Source organism: Ursus arctos, unplaced genomic scaffold (genome assembly GCF_023065955.2).
Source record: "Ursus arctos isolate Adak ecotype North America unplaced genomic scaffold, UrsArc2.0 scaffold_9, whole genome shotgun sequence".
NCBI lineage: Eukaryota > Metazoa > Chordata > Mammalia > Carnivora > Ursidae > Ursus > Ursus arctos.
The window spans coordinates 1575151-1599507 of NW_026623111.1; the positions used below are offsets into that span (position 1 = coordinate 1575151).

The following is a 24357-nucleotide window of genomic DNA, read 5'->3' on the forward strand; positions in this document are numbered from 1 at the left end:
GTCGGGATCCCGTCTCTGTTCTGGGGAGGGAGGGTCTATCCTGGGGGGCCTCCTGCTCTGGGGTGGACAGAGGTCTCCTCTCACGGTGCATTAGCCGCACCTGCCCACTGGACACTGGCTTTCTGTGTGAGGGGAACTGGGGGCCTCACCAGGTTGGGGGGTCTGGATCCAAGCCCCCCCCCCAGTGGTTCCTGTTTCTCCCGCAGTTCCTCAGGTTCTTCTTCAACCCCTTAAACCTGTGCTCGTGGATCAAGGATGAGTGGAGCCTCATCTACGAGACCGCCCATGTGAGAGAGAACTGGATCGACCCCCTGATGAGGTGGGCCAGGCTGGGAGCCTCCCTGCACCGCACACCCTAAAGCCGCCCCCACTGCCTGTCCCCATGTCTCATGACAGGCTTGGGCAAACACGGGTTTCACAGGTGCAGGCCAGGACCCACAGGAGAAGGACCAGCACGGGAGTCAGGGTGAAGCGGCCCTCTGTTGCTTCCCTTCTGATAGGGCCCGGGGGGGGGGGGCGCGGTTGTCCACATTGTCTTCCTGGGGACAGAGAGATTGTTTGGGCACAAATAGACCATGTTAGGTACCAGCGGTGTGCAGGAGACCCAGAGGCCCAGGGATGGTAGAAGCCCTTCTGTGGGAAGGAAACTGTGGCTCTGGGGTTGTGGAGTGTCCTCAGAGCTGCCCCTGCCCTGGAAGAAAGTCCTCAGTCCCAGCCAGGCTGGATTCACTGTCCATCCACAGGGCTGCCAGCAGGGGCCTGGGCCTGCAGGGCCCTGAGAGCTACCTCTGGGGTCAGCCTGCTTCCTGGGCGCCCCGCCCCCTGCCCCACCACCCCCTATGCAGCCCTACTACTGCCCACTATGGGACCAGCCCCATCCCAGACCTGCCCTGCCCCACGTGCCCCTCCTGAAACCCTGCTCCCCATTGGCCCTCAGACATGCCCCTCCTTCCTCTGGGGGCCGAGGTCCTCAAGCTATCCAAACCATGCTGCCTGCCCTCAGGGGACCCTCACTGGCCAGGCTGGTGATGTGGGCTATGCCCTGCCCAAACCCCTGCTCCATGGCACCCCCGCCCCACTCCTGTAGCCCCTTCTCCACATGTCACCAACAGTGCAGCTCTGGGAACGTTCCAGGAATCTCCAGCTTGCCCTGGCTTCCTTCCTTGGGCCATCTGCTGGCCCAGATTCGCTCCATGTCCCCAGTGCCCTCCTCCTCAGACCCGCTGGACTCCTGCAGCGAGGATCTCTCTGTCCCTGTCCTCCCAGCTTCCCACTCGCTCGCTCGCCAGCTTGGCTGGGGCCCACAGTGCTGCTGGTCCTGCTTCCCCACCTGCTGTGCGACGCTGGGGTGTGGCTGGTACAGTGCCTGCATCGGAGACATCATCACCCCCACCCGGAAGTAGACCCGGGTGTTTGGGGGACCCTTTGGATCCCAAGGACCGTGTCCTAGTTGACGTGCTTTGGAAGTGGCGCTAAACGGCTGCTTCCACCTTTGCCTTCAAGATGGCAGCCGGAGGTCCAGGAGCTGATCCACCAGCTGGAGGAAGCGATGTCCAATCAGCCCCCTCTTTCAAAGACCAAGGCCAAGGTCACAGAGCCCAAGGAGTTCAACCTGACTGTCCCCCGGCCCCGTGCCATTCCAGTCCCTGAGCCAGTCCCGGTCGTGGCCAAGTCAAAACCAGTAAGTGCAGGCATTTGCAGTGGGCACAGGCTGTGAGCCGGTGGCAGGCTGGGCTCTTCCCGGGGCGAGGGTGCTCTGGACCAGACTAGGAGTGTTTGATGACCCCACCCAGCTGACCTGGAGCCTGCCCAGTGGGCTCCTGGGCTCCACATACTGAGGTCTGGTCAGTGACATGAAATGAGGCTAGGGGACCATGGTGCTCAGAACCATCTGGGCTCAGCACGTGGAGCCTGTTGCAGCATACCTCTCCTTCCCTATTAAAGAGTGCACGGCGCACGTGTAAATCACCATATACTTTTCTGTACTCTTCAGGTCGTGGGCCGGTGGTAATGTCTGTCTGTGTGACCCTAGTCATATGGGCCTGTCCCCACCCCAGGGTCTTTGCACATCTGTCACATCTGCCTAGACCCTCTTCCCCGCCCTCTTCCTCTCTCTCTCCCTACCTTGCCGACTTCTCCTGCCAGTCAGGATGCTGTGTATTGCAAATAACAGGAAAAAGCCGTTCAATCTGGTTTAGACCATAGAGAACTGGCTGCCTCTGGCTTGATCAGAGCTCTAGCTGTGCTTCTGTGGGTCACCTTTATCTTTGGGCAAACTTCCATCATTGTAGCAAACCATCCAGGGCATGAGAAGACATCTAGGGCCAAGAATTCCATGACAGTATGATGAGACCAGCTCAGGGGGCATGCCCCCCCCTTGAGCTGGTCACCGTGACTGGGGTGCGACATTCTGACTGCTTGTGCTCTCTGCCCCGAGCACCAGTGGTGGCTCAGCTTCCCGGAACCACCCTGGTTTCCTCACAGAATTGAGGACCATGTGAGGGTAAGGGGGTGGTGCTGGGGGGCAGCCTTAGGTCTCACTGCAGCTTGTCTGCCCAGACAGGCTTTCCGCAAACCCCTCACCCCTCATCGAGTTTTCGGATGCCCCTTAGACACACAGGGCAGAGGACCAGGAGTTAAGGTCTGGAGCTCAGGGCTTTCCCGACTGTCCCTGCCCACCCTCCACGGACACTGCCCTCTCCAGGCTGGCGAGGGTCCCCATGACTAGACCCCACAGATACTTCTCAGGCCACTCTGGTCTCTGCAGTAGTAAAATGGTGCAGCCCCTCCCCTTCTCTGGGCTCCCTGGCACTCACTTTCCTGGGCTCCGTGACACTCTCCTGGCCTCACCTGCCCCTCCAGGCCTCCTCCCTCATCCCCTGGCCCCCAGTCATCTGCCTGTTCCTCCAGTGTCTCCTGGGCCTGGGCGCTATGTTCGGCCACCTTCCTTCTTGCTGCTGGCCTGAAGTCCTTCCTTTCCCTCCCCTGGATGACCACTAGCACCCGGGGAATCCCAGTCAGATCTCGGCAGCTTCCCTTCTTGCCCTGCCTCTCCTGGCACGGGCACCACCCTCCCACGCCCACATCCAGCTGGCCGCCGGCCTGGCACCTCTACACACCCCTCCGCTGACCGCAGGCTCCTCTCCCACCCCCCACCAGATCCCCAGGAGCACCTACCAGCCGCCCAAGGAGCGCCAGCTGCTAGAGATGACCAAGAGAGTTAATCGCTGGAAGGCCGAGGTGAGGAGCCTTCCACGACACCTGCCTTCCTAGAGCCCTCTGAGGGGTTCTATGACAAGAAGGTGCGGGGAGGAGGAGGCAGAGGAGGGCTGGGGAGCTGGTCTGTGCTTTCGTCCCTTCTGGGCCCCAGGGACACTGACTGCTGCTGCTTGCAGGAGCGGCTGCTAAAGGCAAACATCGGGGAGATGCGGTGCGCGGTGCCCCGGTCCCGGGGGGAGCCCCTGACGCAGGTAACGCCCAGCCCTCCACACCCTGGCTCAGTCTGCACGGTGGCACGGAAACATGGCTCCCGATGCCCTGCCGGCGGCGTTGCAGTGAGCCCCTCGTTGAGCCTTTCCAGGCTCGGTTCACAGAGGGGCAGGTTCCCCGAGCCAGGGTGAGCGCGGCCTGAGCGCACGGGCGCGGACGCACCTCCCAGCCCACTGCGGGCACGCATCTTCTGTGCTGTCTGGGTGCTCCCAGATTTCCATATGGGGCACTTAATATTTCTCTAAGAAAAACAAAAACCCCAGGTATGTTTGTCAATAAAGAAAAAGTAAAGGGAGCAGGACAAGGAAGGCCTGTTCTCGGTGGCTGCTCACTCCTGAGGGGCTGGGCCTGCCCTGCCCCCTGCGGGCCCCCCTGGCGGCAGCCGGCTAGGCAGAGGTGCTCTGGCCCCCCCGCAAGCAGCTGGGGCAGGCCAGGGGGTGGGCATAATGGCTGGGTTCCCGGGGATTGCCCTTTGACCCATGGCTCCGCACACTGGGGCTGTGGGGCCCGTCCTGGAAGTGTCCTCAGAGCAGCAGCAGTGGCAGGATGGAGCACACTTGGGGGGCAGCTGGGAAAGGTCGTGGAAGCCAGCCCCAGGGAGCAGCTGGGGGGATGGGCCCCGAGCCCTGAGGTTCACGCTCCCCTGACTGGGAACCGCTGTCCCCAGGCCTGCTAGGCCCACTCGTTCCCTGTCCCCGTCTGGGAGGCCTTACACCCCAGAAAGGCTGGGGAGGGCACTGGAGGACAGAGGCGCTGCCCTGGGGGACGCACGTGCACGGGGCGGGCTGGGAACCCATGGGTGGGCAGCTGGAGTTAAGATAGAGAGGAGGGTGCTGGCTCTCCCAGGGGTGCAGGGCCCACCACCTCCCCAGGGTGCATTGAAGGGCACCTAGTGGCCGCAGATGCCAGGCCCTGACTCTACAGGCCTCCAAGAAGAAGCTGCCGCTCTGGTTCATGCCCCGAATCCTTAAGACTCCAAAGCTGACCTTCTACAAGGTGAGGGGTGCTCCTGACTGGTCCGGTTGGGCATGGGTGCCGGTCCCCTGTCCCTGGACACCCACCTCCTGGCCTGCTCCATGCCCAGGGGCTCAGATGGCCAGAGCTGGAGGCAAGACCAAGTATGGAGGGCAAGGGGGCACTTGGTGCCCTGAGTCTGCCCTCACCCTCCTCTCCCCTGCAGCCCAATGAAGTGCCGGTCAAGCTGAACACTGCTGCCATCCTCCGAGAAGGGTCCTTATACCAGCGACAGGTGGAGGAAGAGCTGCAGAGGTGGGGGCGGCTGCTCCTCACCCCCCTTCAGAGGAGGGGGCGCAGGGCATGGCTCTTCTGGGAGAAGAGGGGCCTGGTAGCTGTGGTGCTTTGGTGGGTCTGCAAGCAGGCCAGTGTTGGGGTCACAGCTGTATCCAAGGAAGGTGACCCCGGCTCAGTGAGGGAAATGGATGGGATGGAAGGGGACTGAGCAGAAAGCCCAGCCCAAACCTCTCTCAGGGGTCACCTTCTTTTCAGACCTTTGCTCATGTCGCCCTTCCCCGCAGACCACCAGCATGGCAGAGCCCTGTGCTTACCCCATGAGCTGGGCTGTGGGTGGGAGTTTGGGGGGCTGCCCAGATGGATGAGAGGGGAGATGGGTGGCCAGAGGGATGGCTGATGGACAGACGGGTGAGCAGATGAACGAGTGGCCGAAGGCTGGATGACAGGACAGGGACAGGTGGACGGTGGGTGGGTGGGTGATGTGGCTGGTGCTGGGTGAAGAGTGCTCCATGCCTGTGAGGGCCACTGCCCCCAGGGGAACCTGTGGCTTCCCAGTGGCCAGCACAGACCCTGACCTGGGGGTAACCCCAGCCCCTCCTCTTCCCCCTTTTCCCCAGGGTAGATAAGCTTGTGGATGGGGCCGGGGACTTCTCTGAGTTCCTCGAGTGGCAGAAGAAGATGCAGGCGAAGGACCGGGAGGAGGAGCTGACCGCCGGCGAGTGCCGGAGGCTGCAGGGGAAGCTGAGCCGCGAGGAGGCCATCCTGGCCCGGCAGCACCTCACACAGGAGAACAAGCAGAAGGCCGACCAGAAGAAGGAGGAGGTGACGCAGCCTTGTGGGAGCAGCTGGGGCCTGGGGGCTGGCCGGCGGGCCTGTCTGATCCCTAGAAGCTGTGGGGCTGTCGAGGGCCATGGGCCTGGCCACTCCTGTGGTGGTTAGTCTGCAGTCTGACCCTGGGTCATTTTCTCCCAAGACCTCTAGCGTGGGTGTGATTTCTCTCCCACCGTGATAGATGGGGGTTCTGGAAGCTCTCTGAGTAGACAGTCTGGCCAGCATTTCTGGTCCACACTGCCCCCACCCCCACCAGCAGAGTCAGCTGGCCCACACATCCACACATGAAGAAAGACCTGAAGGTCTGGCAGAAACGTCTGGAAAGCCAACACGTGGCAGGTTTGCATCTGGTATCCTCTTCCATAGGAGGGTCTGTGGGTGTCCACGTTACCACCACAGAAGCTACAGACATATCTTTCTGGGCTCGTCCTCCTCCTAGGACAGGTGGCCTAGGTGGGGGCCCCCAACCTGTGTTTCCCTGAAAGCCTGTTCCTTGCAGAGGGCCTGCAAATGGCCAGGGCTCTGCGGCCCAACTGCAGCCCTGTCCATCCTCAGACGTATGCCCCTGAGGACCTGCGGTCACCTGAAAGCCTTTTTCATAAACTTGTTTGTGTCTATTTCTATTAGATGCTAGGGTTTATTTTTCCTTCCCTTTTAGTTTCCTTTTTTACAAAAAGAAAGTCAAAACAATATGAACAACAGACTCAGAGAAGCGTCCTTCTCGGGAGCCCATTCCCACCTACCCACCTCAGCTCTTATTTCCATTAATTTCTGGACGATCTTTTCTGTCTTCTGTTCGAAGCAACGGTGCACACTTGCTCACACACACTTCCTGCCCCCCTCTTTCCTCGCACGTGATGCCGATGTCGGTGCAGCAGGTGCGTGAATAACGCCCTGCAGCTTCTGGCCTCGGGCGGGACACTCTCACGGCGAACTCCTGGAGGGGCTGTCGCCAAGTCAGAGGCACGAAACGCAGGGCTTTTGCTGTGTTGCCCTGTCCACGTTGTCCAGGGCACGCGGTCTCATCGGAGATGCCGCGTCACCTTCCGCAGGTGCCATGCAAGGGGCTGGGCCCCCGGGACCCCCAGCAGGGTGCACTGCCCTGAATTCGGAGATTTGCGCCGAGCCTGTGGGCGCGACGCGGCATCTCGGCACAGTGCTGACAAGCCTGTCATTTGTTGGGTGTGGGGCTGAGCGTGTTTTCATGTATTTAAGACCCATTTCCGTGACTTCTTCTGTGAACTGTCTCTTCGTGGCTTTTGTCCAGTTTTTCACGGCTTTACTGAGGCATGTCTGACGAGTCAGACTCCTGTACGTTTAAGGTGTGTGATGTGACAGGCGCGCCTGGCTGGCTCAGTCAGTTGAGTGTCCGTCTCTTGATTTCAGCCCAGGTCACTATCTCAGCGTTGTGAGATCGAGCCCCACATTGGGCTCTGCACTCTGTGGGGTCTGCTTCAGAGTCTTTCTCCCTCCCACTAACTCTCTCTCTCTCTCTCTCTCTCAAATAAATAAAATATTTTAAAAAAATAACTGGCAATTCTCTTTTTAATTTTTTGAGGAAAAATTAAAACACTCTTTCCCATAATGGCTGTACCAACTCACACTCCCACCAAGAGTGCCCGAGAGCCCCCTTTTCTCCACATTCTCACCACACTTGTTGTCTTTTGACTGTGTTGTGACAGCCGTCTTAACAGGTGAAGGTGATAGCTCATTGTCATTTTGATTTGCTTTCCTCCGATAATTAGTAATGATGAGCATCTTTTCATACACACCTTGGCCATTTGTTTATCGTCTTTGGGAAAATGTTCACGTTCTTTGCCCATTTTTTGGTCAGGGTATTTGGCTTTTTTTGGTATTGAGTTGTCTGAGTATCTTGTGTATTTTGGATGTTAACCCCTTATTGGATATACGGTTTGCAAATGCTTTCTCCCTTTCCATAGGCAGCCTTTTCATTTGGTTGGTTGGGCTGTGCTGAAACCTTTTAGCTTGATGTAGCCCCAATAGTTCATTTTTGTTCTTATTGCCTGTGCTTTTGATGTCAAATCCCCCCCTCCAAAAAAAAAATTGCTAAGGCCAATATGAGGGAGCTTTTCTCCTGTTTTCTTGTAGGAGTTTGTGATGTCAGGTCTTATGTTCAAGTCTTTAGTCCACTCTGAATTGATTTTTGTGTGTGGTGTGAGGTAGGGGTCCAGTTTTCCCAGCACCGCTTGTTGAAGACACGGTCCCCTCCCCACTGAGTGGTCTCGGTGCCAAAGGTCCGTCAGCACTTTCCAATGAGCTCTTAGCCTTAATTTCTTTCATTTTTAAGAGTTCTTTACACATTAGGGAAAGCAACTCTTTATGATATATTGTAGACAATTTCCTCCAGTTGGTCACTCGGTTTTGATTGTGATGTGTTTTGTGGTGCAAACTTACCAAGCTTTCCTTTTATTGTGTCCACATTCTGAAGAGCAAAAGAAAGGTTTTTCCCGTACCCATGTTAGTATTTGTGTTTCATTTTTACATCCAGATCTCAAATCCACTCAAAGATTATTCTTGTACACGGTCTGAGATCTGAATCCACTTTCATGGCCAACCATTTGGGTCTTCCAATCCGCGAATGCACTATGTCTCTGCACTTATCTAAACCGTGTGCTTCTTTCATCTGGGTTGTGTAGTTCTGAGTACCCAAGTCCTGTACATGTTCACTTAGATTTGTGCCTAAGTATTTATTTTATTTTATTGTTTTGAGTAATTGTACATGGTATTGGATTAATTCTGGTATCCAGGTGTTCAATGCTGGTACATCAAAATGTAACTGACTTTTGTGTATTATATTTGTGTATATTATTTTGTGACCTTGCTGAACTCCCTTATTATTTTTCTAGGACAAACAAAGAGTTTTGTCGTAGATTCCTTAGGATTTTCTATGTAGACAATCACATCATCTGTAAAGTTAATTTCTTTATTTCTGCCCTGCATTCCTATCTTTTGCTCTTCCGGCTAGAACTTCCAGGCCTGTGTTGGGTAAGACTGAGAGTATACATTTGTGCCTAGTTCATAACATCAGGGGAAACCCGTCTTTCACTGTTAAGTACTGAGGTTGGGTGGAAGATTTTGTGGATGCACTCTCCATCAAGTTGATGAAGTTCCACAAGTTTTCGTTATGAAAAGGTGCTGAATTTCATCAAATGGTTTCTGCATCAATGGATGTGATCATGTGACTTTTCTTCTTTAGGCTCTGAATATAGTAGATTCGTGACAAAGTGATGAATTTCTTCACCACATGATGGAGTTTCAAATATTGAACCAGCTTATCTCTACCGTAAACCCCACTTTGGGGTTTATAATTCTTTTTCGTACGCTGATTCTACTTGCTACTATTTTGATTTTGTTCAAGTGTTTCTGCATATAATTTCAGGTGGGATGTTAATCTGTGGTTTTCTTCCTTGTACTTCCTTTGTCTGGTCTCAGTATAAGGGTCATACCAGCTTCATAAAATGAATTTGGAGGTTCTCTCCTCTTTTATTTTCTGGGGGAGATTGTATAGAATTCGTGTTAACTCTTTCAACATTTTGCAAAATTCTCTAGCAAAATCATCTAAGCCTGGAGGTTTATTTTTTGAAAGCTTTCAAATTATAAATTTAATTTCCATAAAAGTTATAAGGCTATTCAAATGATCTGCTTCATAATGGGTGAGTGGTGATCATCTGTGTTTTTTAAGGAATTTGCCTGTTTCACTGAGTTGTCAGATTTATGCAGAGTTGTTTATAATGTCCTGTTAGCACCTTTTTTTTTAAGTGTCTGTAGGGTCTATAGTGATATAACGTCTTTCATTCTTGATGTTGGTAGGTTTGTGCCTTTTTACTTTTCTTCTGCAAGTCTTACTAGAGATTTGTCAATTTCATCAATCTTTTCAAAGAACCAGCTTTTTGTTTTATTGATTTTTCTTTACTGTTTTACTGTTTTCAATGTCATTGATCTCTGCTCTTCATTATTTTCTTCATTCTACTTGTTTTCAGTTTATTTTGCTCTTCTTCTCCTAGGTTCTTTTTTTTTTTTCCAAAGATTTTATTTATTTATTTGACAGAGATAGAGACAGCCAGCGAGAGAGGGAACACAAGCAGGGGGAGTGGGAGAGGAAGAAGCAGGCTCCCAGCGGAGGAGCCTGATGTGGGGCTCGATCCCATAACGCCGGGATCACGCCCTGAGCCGAAGGCAGACGCCCAACCGCTGTGCCACCCAGGCGCCCCTCTCCAAGGTTCTTGAGATGGGAGCTTAGACTACTGGTATGAGACTTCTCTGCTTTTCCATTGTGAGCATTCAGTGTTATTCATTCCCCTTTATTTGCTGTGTTAGCTGTGTCCCACAAATTTTGATATACTGTATTTCACTTTCATTCAATTCAATGTATTTTTTTCATTTTTCTTGAGATTTTTCTCTTTGACCCATGGACTACTTAGAAGTGGGTTGTTTAGTTTCCAAGCATGTGGAGATGTTCCTGTTACCTTTCTGTCTCTGATTTCTACTTTGATTCCATTGTGGTTGTTGAACACACTCTGTATGATTTCAGTTCTTTTAGGTTTGCTGAGTTTGGCTCGCGGCCCAGGTGTTGTCTGCCGTGCTCTGTGTCCCGGGCTGACGGCAAGGGGCGTGTGCCGAGCCGCTGCGTGTTCTGTCAAGGTTGGCCGCTCCTGCTGCTTGAGAGCTACTGAGATCTTCGGTATCCTCGCTAACTCCGCATCTGGTTGCCTATCGGTTGCTGGAGAGGGAGGGTGGAAGTGTTCACCTGTGCTTGTGAAGTTGTCTTTTTCTCCTCTCAGTTACATCGGTTTTTGCTTCTCATATTTCACAGCTCTGTTGTCTGATGCACGTACATTTAAAATTGCTGTGTGCTCTTGGTAGTTGACCCTTTTATTATGATTATATAATATCCCTCTCTGCCTGGTAATTTCCTTTGCTCTGAAGTTGAACTTATCTTGTGTTAACAGCCAGTCCTGCTTCCTTGAATGAATGTTGGTGTGACCTCTCTTCCATCCTTGTACTTTCAATCCGCCTATATCATTATAATTGAAATGAGTTTCTTGTAGACATCACACAGTTCAGTCATGTTTTTTAATCCCCTCTGCCAATATCCACTATTGGCATATCTAGTTGTGTTTAATGTAATTATTGATATGTTAGGATTTAAGTCTGCCAGCGTTTTTTTTTTTCTGATTGTCCTATTTTTGTTTCTCTGTTTTCTTTTTCTTGCCTTCCTATGGGCTATTTGCTTATCTTTTTATTTTTTATGTTTTACTTTTTTTTTTGCTCCTCTTTTTAAATTTCACTTTATCTATAGTGTATCTCTTAATATAGCTTTTTCAGTCATTGCTCTAAGTATTACATCGTGCATACATAACTTATCACCACCTGCAAATGTTGTCATTTTATTTATTTTTTTAAAGATTTTATTTCTTTGTCAGAGAGAGAGAGCACAAGCAAGGGGAGAGCAGCAGGCAGAGGGAGAAGCAGACTCCCCACTGAGCAAGGAGCCCAACGTGGGACTCGATCCCAAGACCCTGGGATCATGATCTGAGCCAAAGGCAGATGCTTAACTGACTGAGCCACCCAGGAGTCCCAAATATTGTCATTTTAACAATTTGAGTAAGGTCTAGAAACCTCACCTCCCAAGTCCCATTTCCTTCTCAGAGTCATGACAGAATTGTCTTAAATATTTCCTCTACACACATTTAGAGCCACACCAGACAGTGTTATAATTTTTGCTTCTATCATCAGACATAATTTAGAAGCCTACAGAGGAGAAGGAAAGTCTGTCGTGTTTCCCACATTTTTGTTTCCCATGTTCTGTCTTCCCTTCTGACATCCCAAGCTCCCTTCTCTTACCACTTTCTGTCTAGAGAACTTTCTTTAGCTGTGATTTTAGGGCAGGTCTGCTGACAACAAATACTTAGTTTTCCTTCATCTGAGGTTGTTTTTGTTTCCTTCTTTCCTGAAGAATATTTTTGCTGGGCATGGTATTGTGGGTTTGACAATTCTTTTCCTCAGCTCCTGAAAAATACTGTGCGTCTTCCTCTGGCCTCCATGGTTTCTGATGAGAAATCCATTTTCATTCACATGGTTTCTCCCTTATAAGTAACATGTCGTTTTTCTCTGGCTGTTTTCAAAACTTTTCCTTTGCCTTAAGTTTTCAGAAATTCAAATACAATGTGTCTCAGCGTGGGCATCTTTGGGGTTCACTGAGCTTCTTGCACCTCTAGGTTTATGTCTTTTGCCAAATTTGGGAAGTTTCGGCCATTACTTTTTGAAGTACTTTTTCCTCTTCATCTTGTTTCCCCTTTCCTGGGACTCTGATGACAGGAGTGGTAGATGTTTTTGATTGTCCCACAGGTCCTTGAGGTTTTGCTCATTCTGTCTCTTTTCTCTGTTTCGTTCAGATTGGGTGATTTCTCTCCACTGTTCTACCTTCAAGTTCACAGATTCTTTACTCCCTCCCTCCATCTGCCAGTGAAGCTATCCACTGAATTTTCTATTTCATCTATTATGGTTTTCAGTTCTAAAATTTCCATTTGTTTCTTCTTTATGTCTTCTATTTCTTTGCTAAGGCTTTCTTTCTTTGCTGAAACTATTTTTTTCATTTGTCTCAAACATGTTCATAATTGCCATTGAAGTATTTTTATGATGGCTTCTTTAAAAATCTTTGTCAAGTCTATTATCTTTATCATCTCAGTCTTAGCATTTATTGCCTGTCTTCATTCTGTTTGACATCATCCTGGCCTTTGGTATGATGAGTGGCTTTTTTTTTTTTACTTAAACCCAAACATTAAATATTATGGGACTCTGGATCTTATTTAAACCCTTGTCTTGGATGGCTCCCTCTCACACTGGCAGGGGAAGATGGGGAGCTGCCATATTACTTTCAGGTGGACCTAGCAATCCAGGCTCCCCAGCTGGCCTCTGTTGACCTCTACGTGGGGGGTTCCTCATTACGTCTTTGCAAGAGCTCTGGCTAGACCTGCACTGATACCTCACTGACTAGCAAAGGCAGGAGAACCTTATACCTGCTCCCCATTTGGCCCCCACTGTCACACGGCGAGCATGTCAGGAGTGGTCACCATACCACTCAGGTCCTCACTTTTCACTAGGCCTCTGATGACACCACTGTGGTTACTGCTGGGTGGGGGTGGAAGGCAGGCTGCCACGTGGCCTCCTCTGATGCTTCCAACCCATTTGGCTTCCTTCCCCATCCTGGAATGTCCAGTTACATGCATTTATGTGACTAATATGTTTTATACAAATAAATTAGGCAGATTAGATGGCATTAAACATTTGAAGAGAAAGGGATTTTAATTTCTCTCGTATGGTTCATGTTGGATGATGACTCTTACAGCATTAACTGTAACTTTTGCCTCAGCTGGTCAGAGGTTCCACTGCTACGGCCTGGCCCACAGGAGCCCTTCCTGCCACCCTGCCCTCTGCACCTCTCTGGAGGGCCTGAGAAGATGGGTACGCCTGTGTTCGCTTAACAGCAAAGACGCTGGCAGGGCCTGAAGTAGCAGAGCTGGTCCGGACAGACATGGCACTTAAAGTCTTGTGTGTCTTTTTTTTTTTTTTTTAAGATTTTATTGATTTATTTGAGATAGAATGTGCACAAGACAGGGGAGGGGGAGGGGCAGAGGGAGAAGCAGAGTCCTTGCTGAGCAGGGAGCCCAACATGGGGCTCAATCCCAGAATCCTGGAATCATGACCTGAGCTGAAGTCAGATGCTTAACTGACTGAGTCACCGAGGCGCCCCAAGTCCTATGTGTCTTCCTCCCCAGCTTCGGCCTTGTCCTTGGTCCTGCACCACCCACCCCCTTGTTGCAGATGCTGCCTCTTCTCCTCCCTCCGAGCTGTCCCCGAGCTGTGTCTGTGCTGTCCCCGGGATGTGGCCGGGCTGGGGGCCTGGGGACCCTGCAGGGCAGGCCTCCTTGCCCATGGTTCATTCAGTCTTTGTAGTTTACTCATGTGAGATAAGACTCCTTGCAGATTTTGGTAACCCACCTCTTCTCATCTCATACTTCCACATGAGCATTTTCCCACTTATTACCAAGTTTTCAAAAGTACTTTTAAAAATACGCTTTTTATTTTGGAACAGTTTTAAGAGTTACAGAAAAGTTGCAAAGACAGTGCAGAACGTTCCTGTGTCCTCCCACCCAGCCGCCCTGCCGGTGCTGTTTTCCAGCTCCACACGCGGTCCCCAGGGCTGCCACAGCAAAGCACCGCGGCCCAGAGGGCTCAGGCCCAAGGTCAAGGAAGGTGGCAGCGGGGCCACACTGTCTGCTAAGCTCCCCAGGGAGGATCCTTCCAGCTGTCGGTGACCCCAGGAACTCCGTGGTGTGTGGCGGTCTCACCCCAGTCTCTGCCTTCCTCTTCACTCACACGGTCATGTGTCATGTGTCCACGTCTGTGTCCTCTCCTCTTCTTAGGAACACCTGTCATTGGATTTAGGGCCCACCCTAATCCAGGATGATTTCATCTTGAGATCCTCAACTAATTGGACATGAGATCACATTCTGAGGTTCCAGGTAGATGTGAATTTTGCGGGGGGGGGGGGGGGGACACTGGCCCACTGCACCATGGGATATTTGTCACAGCTAAGTAGCCAACATTGGTACATGACTCTTCATGTACCACGCTTCTTTAGGATTTCAGTTCGTTTTTTTCCCACAAATGCCCTTTTCCTGTCCCAGGATCCCACATTACATTTAAAGGTCATGTCTCAGACTCTTCTTGGCTGTGACAGTTTCTCAGACTTTCCTTGTTTTTGATGACCATGACAGTTTGGAGAAGCTGGTCAGGTATCCTGTAGAATGCCCCTGGTTGGGAACATGTCTGATGTTCTTCTCATGGTTAGACTGGGGGTGTCGGTTTTGGGAGGAAGACTGCAGAGGCAAAGTGCTCTTCTCATCACACCCTCTCAAGGGCATCTGCATTCAACACTCATCACTGTGATGTTGACCTTGGTCCCCTGGCCAAGGTTGTGCCTGCCAGCTCTCTCCACTGCCATCATCTCCCCACACCGTTCAGTACTCCGTGGAAGGGGGTCTCTAAGCAAAGCCCACACTCAAAGAGTGGGCGCCTACTGAGAATTCTTCTGCAGGGAGGACTCCTCTCTTCTCCCTCACTTACTTATTCAATCAATCTCTTCTTTCAGTGGGGATTCGTGCCTATTTGTCTTATACTTTGTGTTGTAACCCAACAGGATGGTGTTTATTTTGTTGCAAGCTTTGGCTTTTGGGAGCTCTTTCGGGTTGGCTCCTGTGTCGCTCTGACTGCCCTCTGTTCTTCTGTTGTGTGAGCACTTCCTTGCTTCATGGTATAAATCGAAAGGGATGGTCAAGAGCCATTTTCGATGCGCACCAGCAGGCTGTGTCACAGAAGGATTACTTTGGGCCCCGTCTCTAAACCTGCAGTCCGAGCTGCCTGCAGGCTGATTCCCGCTCACTATGCAGATGAAACTGAGCCCCCCATTGCACAGGCTGCCAGGGCGGGGGGTTCGCTAGCTCCGTGACCTCCCTGGGTCGGTGATGGGAGCTGTGAACTCCACGGTGTGCATTGCCGTGTCTTGAGGACTAAAAAGAGTGCTCCAAATTGTTCACCACAGCACCAAACTAAAAGCGATCGGAATGTCCATCCACAGTAGAATGGATGAAAGCTTTGTGATGTAGTCCCCAAAACACGCAGCCACAAAGAGAAGGCAGCTACAGTCCAGGAGAGCACATTGCGAGGCGAGCGAAGGCAGCGCGGAGGGGATGAGGCGAGAAGCCCTGCACACACGGGAGGGTTCCAGGCACGCGCGTCCAAGTGGCAAAACCGCCCCCTCCCGTCCCATTGTTTAAGACTCTGCACTAACGAGGCACTGTGAGAGAGGAGAGAGCGGGGTGACCAGCAGCACTTGCCTGGGGGCTCATGTGACAGGAGCCTGAGGCTGCCCGGGGGGCCGGCATGTCCTGTGCTCCGCAGGGCTTCAAAGCAATGAGCGCCCTCCTCTCTCAACTGGAGTCCAGGGGTGGGTGGGCTTCAGGGCAAACCCAGTGGCTCTGACTTGGTTTCCCCAGGACCACAGTGAAGGAAGGCAGGACATGAGGTGAAACTTCCCCAGTAGGCCCTGACCTCCAGGGGACTCCCAGGAGCTGATGAGCTTAGATCCGGGTTCTAAGGTGACTCGGGGTCAGGAGCTGCTTCGGCTCCCCAGACCTCATGCTGCTCCTGGGGCTGGGGCAGAGCGGGGGACACAGGCCTGCTCCAGGGGACCCCTCCAGCATGACCATGGTGGGTCGGTTATCTGAGCAGACGGCTGAGCTGATGCAGCAGTGTGCTGAGAGGCGCCTCCAGGAGGAGAGGTCCATGAAGGAGCTGGTGGAGCAGGTGATGGAGGTTCAGAAGAATGTTAAGCTGGCACAGATGAAGCTCCTGAAGGGCCGGAGGCAGATAGGTAGGGCAGGGGGCCGGATACCATGACGCCGTGCCCAGCTCTGTTCCCCCCAGCTCGGGTCCCGACTGGCTTCCAGCCCCCAGTGAGCCACTGTGGTTGTCGAGAGCCCAGCTGCCCTCAAGGGAAGGCTGGGGTTGGGCAGGCCACTCTCCGACCTCCTCAGCACCCTGCTTGGCCCCTAAGTTCAGGAGGTGATAGACGAGAGCCGGGAGCTCCTGCAGCGCAGAGCAGAGGCAGCCAAGGAGGAGCAGAAGCGGCGCTGTGAGCTCATCTCTCAACTGCGAGCCCTGGAGACACAGCCCACGCGCAAGGGCAAGCTCGTGGACCTGACCCAGGTAAGGACACAGCCCGTCCTAGGGGAGCCTCCCCATGTCTTGCCGTGCCCGGCACTGCCATGGGAGGGCGCGTCCACGATTCCCACCCAGACCAAAGGAGGTCTGGCCCCAAGCCCAGATCCACCTGGCGTGAGCGGCACGTCCAGCTGTGGATGTGGCACCTGCCATGCCGGAGGCCTAGGGCTGGCCCAAGAGTGCACAGTCCTGGTAGGGAAACCTCTGTGACCTCTGGGGACCAGAGGCCAGGGCCCCTGGGAGTGGGCAAGGTAGGCTTCACAAGATAGGCTTCCTGTTGAAGGAGGTCCCAAGACTCCCCAGGCCCAGGTGGGAAGGGCGGTGTAGGGAGAGCACAGGTGCACGAAGGCTGGATGCGTAAAGGCTGAGAGGAGAACACTGGTGCCTGGAAGCCTGTGTGAGAAGCAGCAGGAGAGGCCAGGCTGGCATCTGGTGAGGTGGGAGCAGGCCTGGAAGGGCCATGGCAACTGCTCTGGGAACCCGTCCTGATCCCAGGGCATGTGGGAAGTCCAGAGGGCACTCTTTCCAGGCCCCTGGGGCCTGGCTTGGGGAGATAGCGGTGAGCTCCTTTTGGGCCCTACCACAGTAGAGGAGCCTACAGGGCACCCAGCTGTGATATGCAGTCATCACAGAGGGGCCCAGGCTGGAGAAACTGAAAGGGACACATGGTACACAGGTGCTACCGAGCAGAGGCAAGGAGGTCTCCTGGGCACAGGGACCAGACGGAATTTGGGGGAGGGGCACCAGTGCTGATGCATAGGACAGGTCAGGGCACAGGAGACGGCTGTGCAGGCTGGGCATGGGCCTGACAGCAAGCTTCGGCTCTCGCCATCACCCTGCAGATCCCTGGGTATGGCCTGGAAGGGGAAATGTCTGTGGTGGAGCTTCGGGAGCGGCTGGCCCTGCTCAAGGAGACCCAGCGGCGCGAGGAGGAAGAGAAGCGAGACCAGATCATCCAGGGCAAGCGCGCCAGGAGCCAGGAACTGCAGAATATGGTGGAGCAGATCTCGCTGTGCCGCGCAGCCATGGGGAGGTCTGCGGCCTTGAGGTCGGTACCAGTGGTCCCGGTGGCAGGGGCCTCCGGCGGGAACAAGGAGCGAGCCTGCCTCTGCCTCCTTCCGGGCGGGTTTTCCCTGCAACAACACGCTTCCCTCCTGCAGTTTTCTTGCAAGAGCTCTTCCCACCCCTACTATTTTATTAGATTATTTTCAGACATACGAAAATGGTGAAAAAATCGTGCAGCGAGGGCTTGGATGCAAAATGATCACATGTAGGTCATAAGTATGAACTTTGCCATGTCTTTCATCTAGCTATTGACTTATCTGTCCCTAAGGAACCATCTGGAAGTAGTTGCAGGCATCAGACACTCTTCACTCCTGAACACTGTGGTGTGCATCTTCTGAAAAAAAGACATGGTCCTGCATAACCACAGCACAATGACAGAACTAGAAGATTCAACAAAAATTCCCATCATCCAAATATCCTCTCCGTATTCATGTTTCTCTAGGGCCCCAAGACTGTTCGCTATAAGTTTTAAAAGATTGTTTGCTATAATGGTTTTTTTTTTTCCTCTTTTTAAACCAGAACCTGGCTGAGATTCCCACATAGCATTTGTCAGGCATCTCGACTTGACCTCTCTCTTTTAATGGAGAGCCTGTGCACAAGTGCCCCTTTTGTTTTGGGAACACTGTGGTGGCTTTTCCAGCCCCATTCGTCTGTCCCGTGGCAGTGTGGTCAGGGGCGGGTTGGTGTCACACACACACACCCCCATCAGGTGGTACCCAGGCCTGTCATAGCATAGCCTGGTTCAGGGTCTGGCACCCAGGGCTCCAGAGAAAGTGTGAAACTGGGGTGGGGTGCACAGAAGGGAGGACAGTCACAAAATCCATCACTATTGATCTTGAGTGACTGTCTCTCTGGTTACTATTTGAGGAGGCCCCATGACAACTGTGGGGGCTGTCCAGGCAAGGCGGGCTGGCCACTCAGCAGGACCCTAAGGTGGCAGGCACCTGGGAGACCTCCCCACTTCCTGACTCAGCCTGATAGACCCCACCTGCCTTGTGGTTGGCGTCGGGGAATCTCCAAGGATCCAAACCTGCTAACAAAGCTCTGGGAGCCCTCTGCGAGCAGCCAGGCCTCGTGGCATTAATTTACTAGGACCATTTTCATGGGCAGGCTGACTGGTGGTGCCGTGATGTGCACTTAAACCAAAGCCGTCAGGGAACAGTCTGTAGAATGAGACCTCATTTTGGAAGGAAAAATGGTCTCCTATGATAGAGATTTGCAAAGCTGTATTAGCAGCTGTTACCTCTAGGCAAGAGAGTGGCAAGGAGAGCACAAGATAAAAGAGGGTTTTCATTTTTTTGCTCCAAGTACCTCCGTGGCTAATAGAAATGGGGTACATTTTTAAAATGTTATGAGCAACAAGGTAGTGGCGCTGGGGCGACGGCACCCCAGCGGTCCTTGGAGAGACTCTCCCCCCTGCACCTAAAGCACTCCCACGAACCTACAGTTAGGGCCGCCCCTCAGCCCGCCCTATCGACCGCGCAGGTGGGAGGAGAAGAAGGCCCAGTCCGCGGCCCCAGGGATGCGGTCCCCGGACGCGCGCGTGCTGGCGCTGCAGCGCAAGATCGAGGAGAGGGCGGCCGAGCGCCGCAGCAGGCCCACCGTCTCGCAGCCGGTTTCGGCGCCGCGACCCGCGCGCTCTAAGCGATGGGTGAGCTCTGGGCGCTGCGGGGGGGCTGGGGCGGCGGGGCGGTCGGGGATGCGGGCGCGGGGCGGGTGGGGGGCGGCACCGGCGTGCGCCGACCTCTCCGAGGGCGCGTCCGCAGGCGCACCTGGAGGAGCAGCACTGGCGGGAGCTGCAGCGGAGCCGCGAGCGCCGGCTGCGGGCGCTGCTGCTGAAGGGCTCGGCCGGCGGGCACGCGCGCCGCCTGGAGGCCACCTGAGCCCGCGCGGGCGCGCCCCAGACCCCGCGAATCCCGCCCCAATAAAGCGTGCGGCCAGCGGGGTGCGCCTCCTCTTCCTTCGCCGCGCGCCCTCTCCACCCCTTCTCCCAGTTACACGTCCTCACCCGCCCCGAACAGGGTCGCCAGATAAGATGCAAGACGCCCAGTTATTGCGTGGGACAAACGCGCTAAAAAAAGTATCTGCTTTTTATCTGCAATTCAAATGTATCTGGCTGTCCTGTATTTTATATGCTAGATCTGGCCACCCTTGCCTAGATCCTAGCCCTTCCCTAGGACCCAGCGCAAGGCATTAGCCATGGCCCTCTTCAAAGCTCCCAGAGCCACCTCTACACGTGAAAACTTGGAATCCCCACTCTGCCCGGAGTCTGGTGGATTAACCTGTGTGGTTGTGGCGTAAATTTGGGTGAAGTGGCCGGGATGCTCGAGCCACTGGGAAATGGCCTATCTCATGACTTATCTCGAGCAAACCTCGCTACGGCCATAGGGGGGTAGGGGGCCCATGGGGACACAGGCACCATCTCCTACCCCCATTCTGCTGATGAAGCCAGTAGTCCTCAAAGAGGTAAAGTAACCAGCCACAAAAGCCTTGAGCCAAAGCTAAGTCTGCAAGACTTTAGAGCATGACCCAGCCTTCTCCAGCAACGCCAAAGGAACATGACTGGAGCCAGTGGTCATGAGTCCAAAGCAGGACACATTCATTCTCTTGGTTCCTTTGGTTCCAGCGCCAGGCTGGAGAGAGCACGGCCTTGAGGACAGTCTGGCTGAGCTAAAACCTGTTGTGGAAATGCAGAATCATGAATAAAGTACAAGGGGCTGCAGCTCCCAGGAGGGGCACAGTCTGTGCAAGTCCATGGGGGAGGGGCTGGAAACAGCCAGGTAGACAGATGTCCAGGAGAGAGATGCCCCCCAACCAGACATCCTCCTTGGGTCTGCGGGGGAGATGACACCTCAGAGGGGGAGGCTGGACGCCAGGGCACATTCCAACCAGGAAGATGGGCATCCTGAGGTGGGACAGCCGACTGAACACCAGCGTTCTCCCCCAATATTTTGAACAGTGTCAGAAATGCAGGACTTTCCAGGTTGATAGAGAAATTTCCCACCTCCCTGTCAAAAAAGCTGGGAGCAGATTAAATTTCATTTAAAGAAACAAATGTGACATTTCTTGTATCCTGTGTTATATGTGATTCAAACCCATTTCATTTGATGTTAAGGAAATACACTGATGATGACCTGTCCAGAGAGTCCCTCAGGAGCTCTGAGAGTTTCGAAGGATGGATTACTAACTCCCATAACTGGCAGCCCAAAGGTAGGGTGGGCTTCAGGACATGCCTGATGTAGGGGCTTGGTCTCCAAGCTGGTAGCAGTTCCAGCCTCACAACATCCAGAGGAAGAAGGGTCATCTCTCCCTGGCGGCTCTCTTTGGAGGGTTCTCTGTCCTCAAAGTCTTGTGTGAACATCTGCTCCAGTCTCACTGGGCTGAATTGAACATGCTCTGCGGAGCCAGTTCCTGCGGTGGAGGAAGGTCTGAATCGGTGCCCAAGGCAAGCACTGTGGCAGGAGGAGGGGAGAATAACCCTTCACCTCTCGGACTGGCTTCTGGAGCAGAGGGGAGAGGTGCTGGCCCAACCGATTTGTGGCTTGGTGCTATTGGCAATGGTGCTGGTTGGCAGTGCACACAAACGTCCCTAACTGCCCTCTTGAACTGGGCAGCTGCTCAGACTACCTGGACCTTCTGCGCCATACAGACCTGAGTGGGAATAGGCCTTGGGCCATCCCCTGAGGTGGTGGCCTGAGGGCAGGCCTTGTGTTCTAGATTGATGGCAAAATGTCTCCAGTATCCAGGTCCCCGGTCTTGTGACCTCCCATTAAGAGGCAGTCTATTTCACTCAGTCCTTGAATCTGGGCTTACTCGTGTTGGCCAATAGGGTGCAGCAAAAGTGGCTATGTGCCAGTTTTGGGGCTAGGCCTCATGTGGCCTTGGAGCTCCCTCTTGTTCTCTCGGAACCCTGCCCAGCCCCAGTGTGAGCATGTCCAGGGTGGCCTGCTGGGATGAGACACTGTATGAGGTCAGCCAGTTGTCCCAGCGGAAGCCATCCTCACCCATACTACAGACCAGCAAAACCCAGCATGTGAGGCCGCCAGGACCAGAACCCTCCCCCGGCCCCCACTAACTTGTAGATTCATTAACAGCAATAAACGCGTATTTGTTCAAAGCACTGAGCTTTGAGGTTTGTTTAGAAGCAGCAGCTAGCTGGCCTTCATTTACTGAGGCTTCCCCCTACTTGTAAGAGCCTTTTAAAAAAGATTTTATTTTGGGAGGGGGGAGTGCCTGGAGCCAGACATGGGGCCTGATCCCATGACCCTGAGATCATGACCTGAGCTAAAACTAAGAGTCGGACACTTAACCGACTGAGCCACCCAGATGCCCCCTTCATGAGCCCTTTGAGAAACAGTCAAACTGCCCCTGGAAAGAGGGCCAGCTGAGAGAAGCCACGTCCAGCTGATGCCAAGAAATCGCTCTCCGGACCACCAAGGAAGTGACATTCTGCTTCAGTGTATTTTCTGCCTAAGTGCAGCCAGAAGACCCTCATGGACAGTACCTGAAACTCACGTGGGTAGAGGTTCTTTGCAAATAGTTAAAAAGCAGATTCTCTGACCTCATCCACAGAGATTCAGGTTCCGGTGTGATACCAGGAATCGACATTAGCTGTGTGGCACTTGGAAGCACCAAGGTTCCAGGCTTTTCTCCGAGCTGGAAACATTCAGGGCCAGAGGCATTACCTGTGAGGGAGCCAGGGATATTCACACCCCAAGTTCAGTGTCAAATGAAGTTCCGAAAGAACTTGAAGGTCACGAACCTGAGACCGTGACCTGAGCTGAAATCAAGGGTTGGACACTCAACTGAGCCACCCAGGCGCCCCTCAACATCACATCTTTAATGTGATACATTAAAGTTACAAATAGAGGGGCGCCTGGGTGGTTCAGTCGGTAAGCGGCTGCCTTCGGCTCCTGTCATGATCCCAGGGTCCTGGGACGGAGCCCTGCATAAGGCTCTCTGCTCAGCAGGGAATCTTCTTATGCCTCTGCCCCTCCCCCTGCTCATGCTTACGCTCTCATGCTTGCTCTCTCTCTGAAATAAAATCTTAAAAAAATAAAGTTACAAGTGGAAAACCCTAGCTTTTCTTTAGATTCTGGAATTCAAATTATTAATCTTATTTTTTAAATCTATATTGTTTCGTGTATGGTTCCATTTACAAGCTGAAATCCCCTTTAACATTTTTTTTTTTTTGAGATTTATTTTATTTTAGAGAGAGAGAGAGAGAGGGAGGGAGCATGCAAGCACGGGGCGGGGGGATAGAGAGAGAGAGAATTGCAAGCCGACTCCCCAGTGAGCACAGAGCCAGACACAGGGCTCGACCCCACCATCAGTGAGATCACAATCTGAGCTGAAACCAAGAGTTGAATGATTAACCAACTGTGCCCCCCCAGGCACTCCCCCTTTAACATTTTAAACTGCATTTATACATGTAGAATCTAAACTTATTTTTTAGCATTTCTGTTGTTTGTCTTATCAACTAAGGATTCCTATAGATGTATTAAAGGTCTAATTTCTCTTAAATTTGTAAATTTTTTAATATTCCAATTACAATAACAAACTAATATCTCGTAACTTCCAACTTAAAATCACTATCAAAATCAATAGTCAACATATTTCATGCAGAATCAGATTTATCTGCCATGCCAAATTCTTTTACGGTTGCATAAGTATCAAACACAGAGACTGCTCGTAAATGCAACACGAAACCACGAATGCTCTCTGGTTTTGATCTGCTTAGTCATTTCCATACATGACTCAATCTTCTGGGTTGAAGACCCGCTCTTAGTAAAAGTCCAACCCAGGTATTCCAAGTGACGTCCTCACTGCCGGGAGGGTGTCTGGGGACCAGTCATGACGGCCATGGCCTGGATCTGGGTTCCTCAGAACAGGAGGGACAAGCTAGGCTTTCGATTGCCAAATCCATGTCCAAGTCCAGCTCTGGCAGCCGAACGCAAGGAACCCACCACCCACTTTTCTCCTGAGGATCTGATCTGCAGCCTCCTCTCAGAGCCTGGCATGCACCTGTGCTGTTCTGTGTGAGGTCCACCACCTCCCCGCCTTCCCCCTCTGACGCAGGTACTGGACTATTATCCCCACATACCAGGTAAGGGGACTGGTGAGACCTGCTTAAACAATGGAGCTGGGATTCACACTCAGGCAGATAGGATCCAGAGCCCACGCGCTCTTAACCCTTCGGAATTATGCCAGATGCCCCAGACAGCTCCAGGCCTCGGCCCAGGCCATGGCCCTTTTCCTAGGACTAGTCCTGGGGCAGAGTGCTCCCCCAGGGGTTCAGTCCTTCCTTTCCTCACACCCATCGCCCTCGGGATAATCCAGATATCTGGTCCCTCCACAATATGGCTCTTGCCTGCTCCCACCGCCACTGCTCCCCAACTCTGCTCCTCGCACAATGGGCAGCCTGCAGTCTCCTGGACAGGCCAGCCTATTTCTCCCCACCCAGGTTCCCTCTTCTGAGATTGTGCTCTTCCCTTCTAGTCCTTTCAGTTCCCAGCTCCGACGTCACTTCCTCCAGGGAGCCCTCCCAGAGACTCTGATTGAGTGCTTCCTCCGGGTTCCCGCAAATGGGCGAGGCTGTGCTTCCCTCCTGTCTTCACCGCCAGCCTGGAAAGTCCGGGATCACTGGGACCAGGAGCCCGGCCCCGGGTCCAGGGCACGGCCAGTGCCGTGGAGTTGGTGCAGATTCAGGCCTGAGTTCTGGCCGACAGGAGAGACCGGGGGCCATTGCTCACAAAAGCCATGCTAACAGGAGAGGGAACTTAGGCCCAGAGAGGGGCGGGAGTGGGCCCGGGTATGCGGGCCGTAGAACGCCTGTACTGAACCAGCTCCGCCTGGTCGCCCAGAGGTGCGTGGCCAAGATCAAAGCGCCCGGAGCCCCGAGGCGGCATCCCAGTA

The 24357-nt window shown here is 53.1% G+C and overlaps 2 protein-coding genes across 2 annotated transcripts in view; both read left to right on the forward strand.

Annotated features, from left to right (window-relative positions):
• Positions 1 to 19325, forward strand: part of CFAP99 (cilia and flagella associated protein 99) — a 31191-nt gene extending 11866 nt beyond the window's left edge. The window contains exons 4-15 of the mRNA XM_026485951.3: positions 207 to 319; positions 1504 to 1681; positions 3160 to 3240; positions 3396 to 3470; positions 4414 to 4485; positions 4670 to 4758; positions 5358 to 5562; positions 15886 to 16027; positions 16211 to 16362; positions 17220 to 17425; positions 18928 to 19093; positions 19209 to 19325. Of these exons, the coding sequence (XP_026341736.2) occupies positions 207 to 319; positions 1504 to 1681; positions 3160 to 3240; positions 3396 to 3470; positions 4414 to 4485; positions 4670 to 4758; positions 5358 to 5562; positions 15886 to 16027; positions 16211 to 16362; positions 17220 to 17425; positions 18928 to 19093; positions 19209 to 19325 (1596 nt within the window). The remainder of the gene's footprint in view (positions 1 to 206; positions 320 to 1503; positions 1682 to 3159; positions 3241 to 3395; positions 3471 to 4413; positions 4486 to 4669; positions 4759 to 5357; positions 5563 to 15885; positions 16028 to 16210; positions 16363 to 17219; positions 17426 to 18927; positions 19094 to 19208) is intronic.
• A 3927-nt stretch (positions 19326 to 23252) lies between these two features.
• Positions 23253 to 24357, forward strand: part of LOC113245700 (E3 ubiquitin-protein ligase RNF4) — a 207212-nt gene continuing 206107 nt past the window's right edge. Inside the window, exon 1 of the mRNA XM_057309835.1 lies at positions 23253 to 23548. The gene's annotated coding sequence lies outside the window, so the exon portion shown is untranslated. The remainder of the gene's footprint in view (positions 23549 to 24357) is intronic.